The 14,624-nt window shown below is 38.0% G+C and overlaps 1 protein-coding gene across 1 annotated transcript in view; it reads left to right on the top strand.

Annotated features, from left to right (window-relative positions):
* The window catches only part of SKOR2 (SKI family transcriptional corepressor 2), a 42,141-nt gene that overhangs the window by 5,497 nt on the left and 22,020 nt on the right, over positions 1-14,624 (top strand). The window contains exons 4-5 of the mRNA XM_086373416.1: positions 11,741-11,806; positions 12,188-12,286. Of these exons, the coding sequence (XP_086229542.1) occupies positions 11,741-11,806; positions 12,188-12,286 (165 nt within the window). The remainder of the gene's footprint in view (positions 1-11,740; positions 11,807-12,187; positions 12,287-14,624) is intronic.

Genomic DNA, 14,624 nt, shown 5'->3' with positions numbered 1-14,624 from the left:
AATACTTTAAATGGGAAAAGGCAAAAACATCTATTTTAATGAAAAAAAAAAAAACCCTTTATATATCATAGGAAGAAAGCTGTATATATTGAGATATTTCCAAATTATTTTCTGAATATTTTATATAAATATCAATCAACATCCAGTTTGGGTTGACTATGCTAAGGAGTTACTAAGAATAATTTAGTGGTATGTCTTTGGCCACATCAAGTCTCCATAAAATTCACAATACTGGCTTTTGTGCCTTGTGATTTTACCTGGTTGTTAGCATATTTTAAGTGTTTTTCTTATCACTTTAACACTAAAGTATAACCCTTAAAAAAATTTTTTTAAATCACCTTTCACGAATGAATTTGCTCTGTGTCTAAGATGATAAAGTTTTTAAATGTGGATTTTTCTGTGATAATCTAAAGTGCACACATAAAGTCACAAAGGCAGTGATTTTTGCCCAGAAACTACCTTTTCCCTAAGTGTGATATTTGACAAAATTGAGGCTTGAAATGGAGAGGATTGCTACCAAAGGCATTTCTGATGGGTTTGCACACACACGCACACACACACACACACACACAAGGGTTTATAATTCTATTCGATTGATTCTCTAATATCTAGCCATTTCCCAGATATTTCTGGATAGTCAATTGCTTTTCTTTGTTTGATATGTGTAGAAATTAATAGCCACTGGAAACAACACATTCATGAATATAAAAAAACAATTTTGGAAACATTCCTCAACCTCAGATCAAATGATATTTAGCAGCTCTGTATAGCTAAAAATAAATTTAAAAGTAGCCCAATTTCTCCCATGCCTGGAAACCACCGATGGGAGTCTATATGTATCCTAGTGAATACAAATTAATCGAGCTGTTTCAACAGCTGACGTGGATGGAGACCTTTGCTAGGTCGGTGTTGTACAACCAGTGAGAATTCCCATTCCTCTCTAACCAAAATAGACACAGCTCGGAAAGAGTTTAAAAGCAGTGTCACATTCTAGTGGCATTGTCAAGTTAATTTCGGGGGAATTTTTATCCGTTTTTATTTTATTTTATATACAACCCTGTCTTTGAGCATCCCCATGATGCTCGAAGTCTAATAAAATAAGAAAACTTGCATATAGCAATGACTTACACTTTCAAAATAATGTATAACCCACTCAGAGACAGGATAGGGATCCCACTTTTCATTTACTTAAGACAAGTTTTAATTTCGTGTGGCTTGTTAAAATTAGTACTTTGTAATGTATATGCTTAATTTTAAGTTTGGAGGTTTTAATTTTGGAGTTGGCTATTGGTGATTTTAAAGTTCAAATTATACTATATATGTATTTAATATAAAATAACACATTTAGGGAATAATTCACATCAGACTTCATTTTGCTAAAGCATGACTCACTAGAAGTCTCTTTGGGTCTAAGCTCTAACTCTGGGTGCAAATTTTAAAGAAAATAAAAATAAAATTTTATAAATGTTCTATAAAAGATCTAAAATGTACATAGTTTTTAAAGAGGTGTCAATAATTTGTACAAAATTGTGGTATAATTTGATGTTTAAATTGTTAAAATAGTTTTCATAGATTTAATGAGAAGATCCAAGTTTCACAATCTGAAACCATCTTTTTGGAACTTTAATTTCTTACCTTGTACTTAATAGCTAGTATTCATAATTCTTATAAAAATTTTAAATCAACATTTCAACAAATGTGTATACCCATTAAAAATCTAAATGTGTTAGAACATATTGATTTCTTTACTGAATTACCTCTTCTTGATTCTATATACGTGAATAGTCTCTGTAGATTTGTTAAAAACTGAATTTCTCTTCTTTGTCTTCCTCCAATTTTCATGACTGGACTGGTTCTATTTGAATATGAGTTCCTCCTGGCCTTGGAAGGGGTTTGGTTCCCCCATACTTAGTAAGTTCAGTAAACCCTAAGACGGGCATTAGAACCAAGGATGATAGCAAGAGTGGATCAAAACCACAGACTAGACTGTTGTTTGACGTTCAGATGGAAATACGAATGCCAAAAGGAAGGAAGTAAAAGTATAGTCAGGATCTGTGTTCACATAAAATTCCTCAGTACCTGGAACTCAGGGCACACAGTCAATAGTTATGTTGGTAATAACACCTAGTCATACTATTGATCTATCACGAGTCCCTCCCTCACAATAATTAATTTGATACAGATTCCCAGAGAAACTTGTTCCACATCGATTTTCCATATTACAATTTCATTCTCACATTATTCAGGGAAGCATGTAGGTAGTAGGTTATATCGTATTATTATTATCCTATATTGAATGGGAGACAGGTGGGACATGAAAGGGATGAAAATATATTATTGAAATAAACAAATGTTTGGGGGAAGAATATATTTTTTAAAATTTATCCTGGAGTCATGAGAATTTCATCCTCATGGTTCCTTTGCCGAAAGTGTTAGGGAGTTTGGGCTTTTGTAGGACTTGCAGTACTTTTGGCTGTCCGTCCTTGTAGGGCAGATCAACTCATGGTCTTCACAATGGAATGCACATTGGAGAAAATCCCAAAATGGTCACTCAGTTGACCTGTGTGTACATGCTCATTTGCTCAGTCATGTCCAACTCTGCAACCGTATGGACTGCAGCTCACCACGCTCCTCTGTCCATAAAATTGTTCAGGCAAGATATACTGGAGTGGGTTGCCATTTCCTCCTCCAAGGCATCTTTCTCTTGCATCTCCTGCACTGGCAGGCGGATTCTTTACCACTGAGCCACTTGGGAGGCCCCAGTTGGCCTGTTTTGGTATTAAGGTACTTACTTAAGATCAAACTCCAAGAATCCATTAATTTAGCAAAGTGTCAAAAATCCAGATGAACCAAAAAAATTATGAAGTCTTGTGATGAATTGCTTTGGAGTGGTAGCAATAGACTGCTTTATCCAGAACGCCTTGCTGGTGAATGGAGTTATTTTTCCCCATGTAACGACTGTTAACTTCCACATGTATGTGATAGCATTCACTTGTTTATTTACTCAATTACTCCCCAAATATTTCAGAACACCTGCTGTTCAGTTCAGTCGCTCAGTCATGTCCGACTCTCTGTGACCCCATGGACTGCAGCACGCCAGGCTTCCCTGCCCATCACCAACTCCCAGAGCTTACTCACACTCGGGTGCATTGAGTCAGTGATGCCATCCAACCATCTCATCCTCTGTCATCCCCTTCTCTTCCCAACTTCAATCTTTCCCAGCATCAAAGTCTTTTCAGATGAGTCAGTTCTTCTCATTAGGTGGCCAAAGTATTGGCGTTTCAGCTGTAACATCAGTCCTTCCAATGAATATTCAGGACTGATTTCCTTTAGGATGGACTAGTTGGCTCTCCTTGCAGTCCAAGGGACTCTCGGGAGTCTTCTCCAACACCACAGCTCAAAAGCATCAATTCTTCGTCACTCAGCTTTATAGTCCAACTCTCACATCCATACGTGACTGCTAGAAGTACCATAGCTTTGACTAGACGGACCTTTGTTGGCAAAGTAATGTCTGTGCTTTTTAATAAGCTGTCTGGGTTGGTCATAACTTTTCTTCCAAGGAGCAAGTGTCTGTTAACACCTACTGTATGCTAGCTATTTCTCCAGGCTCTAGAGATTCAGAGGTAGAATCAATACCAGTCCCTGCTCTCAAGTTACTTTCAATAAAAAAGAGGAAATGTATGAGCTGTAAGACAGTATGAATACTGTAGTAATCTTAAAACAATGTAACACCCCATAAGATTTATATAGCCATATGTCTCTTTAGCCAGTGTGTAATTCAATCATCATCATTGGATAATATCAGTATTTTATTTCTGTGCATATACAGTATAACATAGAATAATGAAATGTCTTTTTAAACTACCTAACAAGTCAGTATGCAATTTTTTATTTTTACATGAATTTTTCACTCCCATGACATCGTAGTTATAGTTCATCAGGAAATTTCTGACCTTTTTCTAAACATAAAGATAAAGACTTGCTTCAGTATGTCCCTAATACAGATTCAGTTTAGCAACAGTATTTAGTTCTAGTTTGTTTTTTTAGTTCACCATTTTAATTAAGTTTGGCCTTTGTTCCACCTTTCAGCCCTCTTGGTAACTGTTGAGTGAAAGTGAGTGTTAGTTGCTCAATCGTGTCTGACTCTTTGCAACCCCATGGACTGTAGCCCACCAGGCTTCTCTGTCCATGGAATTCTCCAGGCAAGAATACTGGAGTAGGTAGCCATTCTCTTCTCCAGGGGATCTTTCCAACCAAGGGATCAAACCTGGGTCTCCTGCATTGCAGTTGGATTCTTTACCAGCTGAGCCACCACGGAAGCCCCTGGTAACTGTTACTTTTCAGCAATTTCAAAGAAATTACATTTTTTAAAGATTTTTTAAAATCCTTCCTGTTAGTGGTCATTAACCTTACTCATAGCAGATATTATACTTCTTTGTAATTAGAGGGACCAAACAAAGTTTTAAGCAGCCAAAATCACCCAGAATCCAAAACCTTTATCTATAGGGCTCTTTAAAATAAGACCCATGGCTTTAAAGCCAAGTAATATAAGATTAGGGGGATGCCAGTTTGGTCAAAATATTACCTACTCAAAAGTATAAATGACAGCATTTTGCTTGCAATCCCAGAGTCAAGTTTTGCATATCCTTTTTGAATAACTTCAGTGAAGTTAAGTGATTTGAAATTGAATGCAGTGGGGTAAGCCGGTGAGACAGCGGAAAGCTATTGCAGGTCAAGGAAATCACGTGAAGTGGAGTCATCCTCGATTTCAATCCCTTTCATTGTGTAGAAACGCCAGCACCATTGGACTCTCAGCATGGCTGCATCTTGTTATATGTATAGAAGTTTTAAAATCAATTTGATTTTCACTGGTATGATTCTCTAGTGTACTTAATATGCTATGGACAGATTCCTGAGAATAGTAAGAAGCAGTTACACTTCTCATGAATATATAGCGGATGAGGCACTCTGATTTATTATTCCATTCTATTTTAAAACACGCTTATGATTTTTTTTTTAATGAAAGAAGAAGAAAATTTCTAAAAAGCATAGATTGGTAGATCTGAGTTTTAATTCTCTTACCTACTAGATGACTTTGGGTAAGCCTTTGACTACTTTGGGTCTCAGTTTATACACCTCTAAATTACTACCGATATTTTTATGAACAATGACTTGAGGTATTTAAATATATGTATTTGAAATGAACTAATCCTCATATTTCAGATGTAAATTTCTTTTTATTTATGGAAACATTTTCTTTTTGTGGCTTTTAATAAGATATATGAAACTCAAGGAGACAGAGAAGGACAATTTAAAACTTCAGAAAAAAAATTAAAAATAGCATTAATTGACAAGTTCTAGAACTCAAGAGAATTCTAAATGAACTCACAATTCATTAATCAAAAAAATTTGATATGTTGATTCAAGAAGCAACGTGTATGCAACTCACGATAAATTTTGATCACAAACTATAAACCCACCGATATTAATCTTGCTCTTGTTCATTCTTTTTGGTTAATGGAATTAATATTTAGTTAGCTCATTTTGTAGCATACCCTCTCCAGTGGTATTGATTTTCTTTTCTCTTCTGTTCTGTGACCTCACTACAGTGCCAAAAGTCACAGGGGAGGAGTTTAATGTAGACTTTAACACCAAGAAATTAACACAAGTCCACGTCCCACTGATAGAGGAGAAAATTACTTAACCTTGCTTTCTGTGTAATTGATTTTTTAATACCTTAATGCAAAATGTTCTTAAAAACCTCTCTAAACCATACATTGTGCTAAATCTTGATTATTGTTCAAAGTACCAGTTATATAAATTGTAGATTAACTTTGACCCCATCCAAATTGTACCTCTAAGATAGATTGTTAGGGAAACAAAAAATTAACTTCCAGAAGTCTTAACGTCAGATTATAAAACTAAGATTAATTATGAAAATTCAGTGTTTCTTCGCAAGTAAAACATACATAAGAAGAGTCTCTCAATCAACAGATGCCAGGCCTGTGCTGGGGCTGCCGGGAGGCAGAGGGCGGGACCTCAGCCCAGCCCAGAGAGCATGACAGTGCCCTGGGAACTGTGTGCAGACAAGAAGCTTTGCGTACACATCTTGCCTTCTCTTCCAGGGTCTGCTCCCCTGCACCAGAACACGTAGTAGCACATGAGTCCCCATGAATGACAAAAACATGTGGATGAAATTTTTTATTCCTCATCCAAATGTTAGAATGCATGTGTATCTCATGTATAGACACAGCCTCAAACCGAAATAGTTTCATTGACTAAATTTACCCTTCAGTGTGCATTTTCTGAAATGTATTTTCTCCAAATGTTTTTCATCAGTTGTCAACAGCCATCCTGGGGGAACAGAGAGGACCTTTCAAAGACAAGCAACTTGCTAACCCCTGGGGCTGCTGGCTAGTGTAATGCCACTGAGTGCTGTTTGCAGGCTCAAAGGAGACTTTAAAAGGGAGACAGCCAAGATAAGGAGTAGGAAAGAGTGGGGTTGAAAGGAGAAGGAAGGAGGATGTATTTCCATAGGCGGGATTTGCAAACGCCAACAGTTTTATTCTTCATCCAAATGTCAGGCATTTTACATTGTACCCTATGTACTTAGATGCCCTGTACACATGCAGGATACAAGACTTAAATGATCTTATTTATTGAATTTAAGTTTAGCTTGAGAACATAATATCTTTTTAATCAACTTTTCCTCCCATCTCACAGCCACCAACAAACAGAACAGGTTATCTGACCTACTCATTTGGCTCTTCAAATTAAATGAGCTCTAAAAAAATGTAAGATTATTATTTTTTTTTTTTTTGCAGTTGGAGACCACAGCAGACATGGATGTGCATTAGCATTTTCATGTCTTGGTTAATATTCAGTGCTATAGTTTTGTTTGTCCCTGGAAGAAATTTTCCAAATGTCAGATAGAAACAGAAATTGAAATAATCACAAACTTCTCCAGTTAACTGAAAATAGAGAATAAAGCTTAGACTGTACAATGGATCAAAATATGCTTTTTTGGTCTGTAAAATGAGTTAGTGCTTGAAAAACATTATGATAATTGGAGTTTTACAGTAACATTAATTTGTATTTCTTTCAGAAACCAGATTGGATTAAATGAATTACAGGCTTTTGTGGAATGCACCTGTACCCTTCCCTAGAGCAGAGGCATTGGGGGTTACCTGTAGGGCAGGATTCCTCTGCCTTCAGAAAGCAGATTTTCTAGCTGTGGAAGACCAAACTAGCGTAGGAAAGAGTCACTGCCACTTGGGGGACTTCTGATATTGGATGGACTAGTGGGGGTGCAGCTTAGGGAAGAGAAACCACCTAAAACAGAGCCAGCAGATGTAGGAAACAAAAGGCTGCCTTGGGGAAAGGGTTTGTGTTTAGTGACAGAGAAATTCAGGTTCGTGGAGCTGGATGGGACAGGGTCACTGGAGAACCTGGAGTGGATCGTGCAGTGTAGACCACATGCAGGGTCTGTAAGCAGAGGTGTGCCATGGTGTTTAACAGAAAGTCATTACCATTATGCCTTGAAATGTAGCCCTGGTCAATCTATTGGCTTTTTTAAGGTTTTTTCCCCTCTTTGGATACTCCAGTTCCCCCTTCATCTGCTATTTACTGCTCATGCCTGCTTTGGCATGGCGAATTCTCACATCCATCTCTCTTGTATTTCCAATTTCTGATGGCTGTGTGAGTGAGGGCAGAACCAAGGGTCGGGTGGAAGTGTGGGACTGCCTGGTCCCAGAGGACCCTGGAGAGACCAGGGAAGCAGGAACCATGTGGCTCCAGGCTCTCTGGGCTCCGCTGCAGTCAGCAGAAGTGGAGTTTCTCTGATGTGCGATTGCACTGTCTCTACCCTCCTGGGGCGAACAGGCTTCACAGGCAATGCCACGAATGTGCGTTTGTGTAGACTCATCTAGAGTCGCGGCTCTTCATCGCGTCCATCCACAGGATGGATTTTATGCCTGAATTATCCATCATTCTCCAACTTTAAGCTATTTTCAACCATTTTCTTTATAATTAAGATCTCATGCCCCCCTCCACCCTGGCCTTTGTGTAACTTTTTTAACTTTTTTAAGGGGGAATATAATGGGAAGATAGTAAGCATTTTAGTTTTGGGATGTCTCCAAACCCATTCATTAATTTTGGAAAAGTAAAATGCATTCAACCTGATGGAATAGGTATAAAAATGGGAAGCTCATCATCAACTAAATCTCATTTATTTAATCTAGTATTAGACTGCTTGCTTTTCTTTTAACCAGATGGAAAACATTAGCAGTAGTAGTGAACAAACATATCCAGTCTCCCAGAGGTCATTTTTAACCACCATTAAGAATCTGGTTTTCACAGATCAGTAATATACAAAAGGCAACGGTCCAGTAAAGGACGCACAAAAGGCAGCTGACGCTTCTGTGCCTCTTATTTACCTGACAATGACCCACTTTTAAAACTCTTTGTAAGTGAGACATTTGAACCTTCTGAACTCAAAATTGGCAGATTTTCCTGAGAAGCTGTAGCAAAATATCTGTTTAAAATAGACACTGATGTAAAATGTTATTAAAACCTCCACAAAATGGATGAAAGTTTATTATAAATGTCACCAGTAGATTTGCCTGTTACTTATTTAGTTTTCATTTACTACCAATTTGTTTAATGCTTCATAGATATGTAAACTTACTGTGAAGTGGAAAAGATACACATTTTTACATATCATATATTAATTTTTGAAATTAATTATCTAGTTGAAATGTAATATAAGGTAAATAGTCCACAAAATACATTAATAGATCAAAAAGAAACTGATAAGCAAATGGATTCTGGAGTTGCTTATTCAGAAACTATCTCATTTAAAGCATGTGTTGAGTGGTTGGGGAAGTCGTAGAATGATGAGATCTCACTGTGTTCTGTAGATAGGTACAGAAATGTGTGCAGGCTCATTTCATTTCTTGTTCAACCTCAGTATGTAAATATGAAACATCTATGAGTTTAACTGGTTAGCTGACTCTAAAGTAAACATAGGCAAAGCGGCACATAATATGAATTTATCTTCATTTTTAAACCATTTTTCTTGGTTGATGGGGCTTCCCAGGTGGCACTAGTGGCCAGTACAGGAAATGTAAGAGCCGTGGGTTCAGTCCCACAGTGGGGAAGTTCCCCTGGAGGAGAACATTGCAGCTCACTCCAGTTTTCTTGCCTGGAGATTTCCATGGACAGAGGAGCCTGGTGAGCAACAGTCCATAGGGTTACAAAGAGTCAGACATGACTGAACCAACTTAGCACGCACGCACACATTCTTGATTTATGTCTGTATGATTTGTGGTCAACTTTCATGTTACTCTTCTTTTAGTGTTAGTTGCTCAGTCATGTCCAACTCTTTGTGACCTGGTGGACTGTAGCCCACCAGGCTTCCTCTATCCATGGGATTCTCCAGGCAAGAATACTGGAATGGATTGCCATTTCCTTCTCCAGGGGATCTTCCTGACTCAGGGATCAAACTTGGGTCTCCTGCACTGCAGACAGATTCTTTACCAGTTGAGCCACCACGGAAGACTTTCTTTTAGATAATACTGATTTATAGGAATTATGTTGAGATGTGTATGTAAAATGCTTCGCAGATATTTTCTCATCATTTTACCATATGGAGAAGAAAGCCAAAGTATTAATATTCAAAAGTCTGTAAGAGAGGTAATGTCCAAGATAAGAGTGAGAATGAGTTTGTGCAAATATGATCTAGATGGTACAGAAAATGGCTTCCATTAAGGAATTCAGGTATGCCCTGGATATTATTAACAATGGGGAGCCAGGGGACGTGTCTTCCCGTAACTATGCACATGCTTGTGAACATTTGTGTATTTGTATTTACATATGCACACATGCTCATCTGCACACACATACTCCTGACAGTCATCAGGTAAGCTATAGCATCGCTGGTTATAATATCATGTTGAAGATTTCTCTGTCTGTCCTTGATACTATAGGCTGCTGCTTTGGGAAGAAATTCTGCTCTTCTCTTTGCAGAAATTTTTACCTTCACAGTGAAGTTCTCCAGTATTCCTGCAGGTGCCCAGGACCACTTCCATTCTATTTCTTGCTGAGCAGGGAAAATTAAAAAACAATGAGAAGAGAACTGAAATGGTCCATCTGGTCTGTGCTATAATTTAGAATTCATGACTGCCCAGGGTCCCTTTCAGTGACAGCTGGAAAGACTTTATTGAGTACCTAGCATGTGACCGGCACTGCGCTAGGCACCGGCCATACAGAAAGACAGAGCACCTGCTTCCAAATAGTACGCTGCCTACTAGGTGCAGAAGGCTGCAAGGAAACAGCACCAAGGACACAGGAGAGTGAACCCAAGGGAGAGACAAGGGGATTCAAGAAACCTCCTCAGAGCACGTTTGCTGGACTGCCACCTCTCTTTAGAGGAAAATGGAAAGCTTAATTAAATTATTTGGATAATTGCCTATAGCAAGTTGAGATTTTTTAAAAATTCTGATAGTTGAATGATTACATTTCTTTGCTTATGTTTTCTGAATTATATAGACTCAATTTATGACTTAGCAATACACTTTCTTGTCTTGCTATCATTCTAGTTAGCCCCTGCAAAATAGTTAAGAACAACAATCTAAGCTCTATCCATAATATAGTTTGTATGGTTGAAGACAAGTAGCTAAGAAATTATCATGGTTAAGAAATTATCATCAGTAAGCATGTGATTGTTAGAAAGTAACATGACTTATTTCACACCTCTCACTTAGGTTGATTTCCTCTTAAACAACCTATCAATTATTAGGAAACCGCTTCCCTTGTGGCTCAGAGGGTAAAGAATCTGCCTGCAATTTGGTTCAATCCCTAGGTTGGGAAGATCCCCTGGAGAAGGGAAAGGCTACCCACTCCAGTATTCTTGCCTAGAGAATTCCATGGACAGAGGAGCCTGGTGGGCTACACAGTCCATGCAGTTTCAAGGAGTGGGGGCTTCCGAGGTGGCACCAGTGGTAAAGAACCTGCCTGCCAGTGCAGGACATGTAAGAGACACGGGTTTGATCCCTGGGTTGGGAAGATCCCCTGGAGGAAGTCGTGGCAACCCACTCCAGCATTCTTGCCTAGAGAATCCCCATGGACAGAGTAGCCTAGTGGGCTATAGTCCATAGGGTCACAGAGAGTTGGACACGACTGAAGCCACTTAGCACGCGCGCACACACACACACCAGGCTCATATATTCTCTCCCAGGGACAGCTAAAGACACCTCCCACTTCTTCTTCATTGCCCATTTTGGTGACCCAAGAAGACTGAAGGCGCTTCTTCTGGTCTTGGGGGCCTTCAAATTAACAGCAAGCTTCTTCACTTCTAGAAACAGAGGAACTCTGATCAGATTTCTACCAGAAATGTCGACTATTCAACCTCCTCTTTTGCTGTTCTAACAGTTAGCATCGTTGTAAAGACTGGGTGGTGATGGGGGACGGGAGAGGGTGACACGGAGAGTCTGCTTTCATGGAGCCACTATTGTGGTGTAGGTGGGCTCTGACCTCATATCTGTCACTCCCCCCACAAACCCCGCCCTGCCGTAGTTTAGGGGAAGGATACACGAGCAAATGAGGACAACATTTGGCTCTGAGGATTTCCACTTTGAAGTTATATTAAATACACTCTTTTGTAGATAGATAGAACGTGAAAGTACAAACTTGCAGAAAATAGTCTACACAAAACTAATATTTTTTCCTCCGTTTTTACAAGGTGAACATACACAGGAGACGAATTCACCTCATTCACTCAAAAAGGATGTAGAAAATATGGGGAAAGGTAAAGAAAAGTTTTAATTCTGTAGAACTTCTCTTAGCTTTATAAAACTAAAGAGATACTAGGAGGATATATTTGCTCTACACCATATTTTAAGCTTGACAAGCAACATATGAATAATATATGGACCATTGGGTGGATATAATTGAGATTAATGCATACATATCAATCAATACATGACACTGTAATATAATACTTTAAAATAATATATTACATTGATTTATATTCATGGATTTCTGCACAAAATCTATCCTATGTCTATGCAACACTTTTTAAACTAGTAAAATATTTTGTCTTATAATAATAAATTGCCATATGTAACAGTTCTCTGGAGAGTTATTTGTAAAGATTAGTAAAAATGACTCTTCTTTTTTTCTTTATTAGAAGAACTTCAGAAGGTTTTATTTGAACAAATAGATTTACGGAGACGACTCGAACAAGAATTCCAAGTGTTAAAAGGAAATACATCTTTCCCAGTATTCAGTAAGAAATCACTTTTATTTCATTGCATTATGATACTTGATAACATTTTTATTAGTCTGTGTAAGTACATGTGATGTCTTTAGTATTTGGAGATTTTATCCTGTTATTTATTTTATCAGCTTACAGATAAAATTTCTTATAAGAACTTTTTTTTTATTAATTGTATTGGTAGGTATGTGTTTGTGCATATATATAGTATACATTTAAAACATGTATGCAAATATACCCTTATATGTATAGGTATATTTAAATAGATATATTAATATTTTTAAAACAAAAGAACTACTCAAGTATTTTTTTCTCTAAGGTAGGAAAAAGAACAGTTAATTCCTTTTCTCAGATAGTGCTAGAGAGCTGCCTGGTACTTGAAATACGAAGATTTAAAATTTAACAATCCACTATACTTATATTTTATTAATTAAAATTAGTATAATTTTAGTAGTTTGGGATTCTCCATCCATATTTAGCATTAAAATTTCATTCCAGATTTATTGGCAAAAGAAATTATGGCATAAAACCTTGATTCTGCTCCCAGAGTCCTAGAATTTCAGAAAGACCTAAGATGGGTGTCTGGATTTCTAAAATTCTCCAGTCATGTTCTGAATCACTCTTAGATAAGTACTGGGTTGGCTACAAAGTTCATCCATGACCCAGTACATCACAGTAGTGTTTTTCAAACTTTTTGAAGTTTCATTTAGTCATATTCCTTTCTCCAGAGAAAGGAAAGTGGGAAATAAAATAATATGTAAACACATTTTAAATTAAATACATTTAATTTTTTTCTGAGACACTTTGAGCATGTCAGTACCCTTTGTTTATAAAACCAGAAATCAGAAAACTCATGTTGATAATTCCTGGGTAAGAGTCACAGGCAAATATCTGGAAAAAGACTTTTCAGTAATGGTGGCAATTTTAATAGTAGGAACACAAAGGCCTACCAGAGCTCCTCAAATGTGGTCGTCAGCACAACTGAAAGACTTGCCCTCTTGGGTAGCAGTTTTGAACAGTACTGGGTTCCTGGTAACATGTCAGACTAAGTTGCACCAGAATGTTTAGCAGGGATAAAAATGAAGAGGGCTCATGGTGGAAGAGAGTACTGGCCACAAGGAACAGCAGAGTTGGCCAAGTTTGGGCTCTGTCAGTATCCACAAGGGAGGTTTGGAGCTCATGATGATATGTATTTTGGATTTGAAGAATGCTTCCTATGGCTTAGAATAAGATCAAAGGGAGGAGAATGACCAATAGCTCTTGATAGTGTATTAGGATCATCATGACATTTGTAGTGCTAAGAAAAAGAGGAACATAGTAAAAATATCTTTGAGACCTTAAAAAACAGGTGCTTCCAAATAAACCAGGATTCCCTAATTTCTAAAACTGTACCTTAAGATAAACTGTACAGATCCTTGCAGCAGTGAGCAGACACTGAATGATTTGTGTCCCCTCTAAGCTAATGTTTGAGTTTGCGGATCCAGCAGACTGGATCCAGACCCCAGTGAGTCCCTGGAGTGTCTACCTAACTCCCTATGAAGCCAGGATAGCCATAATTTTTACCACTAATAAAAGTTGATCAACTGTTTTAAGGAATTGGGACTTCCCTGGCAGTACAGTGGTTAAGACTCTGTACTTCCACTGCACGGGACATGAGTTCAATCCCTGGTCAGAGAACTAAGATCCTACATGCCATGGCGCAGCCAGGAAAAAACAAAATCATTTTAAGAAATTAAGTAATTTGTACATTTCTTACTAGTTATCATAAACATGCAGATGTTTCTGTTTTTTTAAAAGTTGGGATCCCAGTTTCCATTCAGACCCCTCATTCATCCTTTTGTTGTAAATTAAGATGACTTCTCTATGTTGCCATGTGTATGAAACACTTAGATTAAAAAACAACAGAAAAGTTTTACTCTTTTTTATCTGCAGTGTACTCCACTGACCAAGGAAGTGGTGTGGGTACCCAAGTTTGAATAATGCGTGGTTTAGACCCACCACAAAGAGGCAGTTAATTTCACACCAGTGAAAATAGCAAATGCCCATTATGTGCTTGTTAACTAAACATGAGAGGCCATGAGGCTGGCAGACAGATTTAGCTTCGCTCAGGTGGAAAGGGGAGGACGGAACTACTAAAGCCACACCAGAAGGAAGCAGAGAGGAAACCCAACCAGAGCGTTTTACTAGGAGGTGGATTCAGTCAGGACACTTCAAATCTAATTCCCTTAGAACGCTTAGGGGGACTTAGGCTAAGTTGTCACCTGTAACTTACAATTCCAGGCTCAAAAATCCCCTGAGCTACTTTGTGGCTCTGCCACTTCCTGGTTGTAGGACCTTGGAAACTGTAACA

Source organism: Bos grunniens, chromosome 24 (assembly GCF_055505025.1).
Source record: "Bos grunniens cultivar Pamir isolate PY7600 chromosome 24, Bosgru_T2T1.0, whole genome shotgun sequence".
Taxonomy (NCBI): domain Eukaryota; kingdom Metazoa; phylum Chordata; class Mammalia; order Artiodactyla; family Bovidae; genus Bos; species Bos grunniens.
This window is presented reverse-complemented; position numbering and strand designations above follow the sequence as displayed.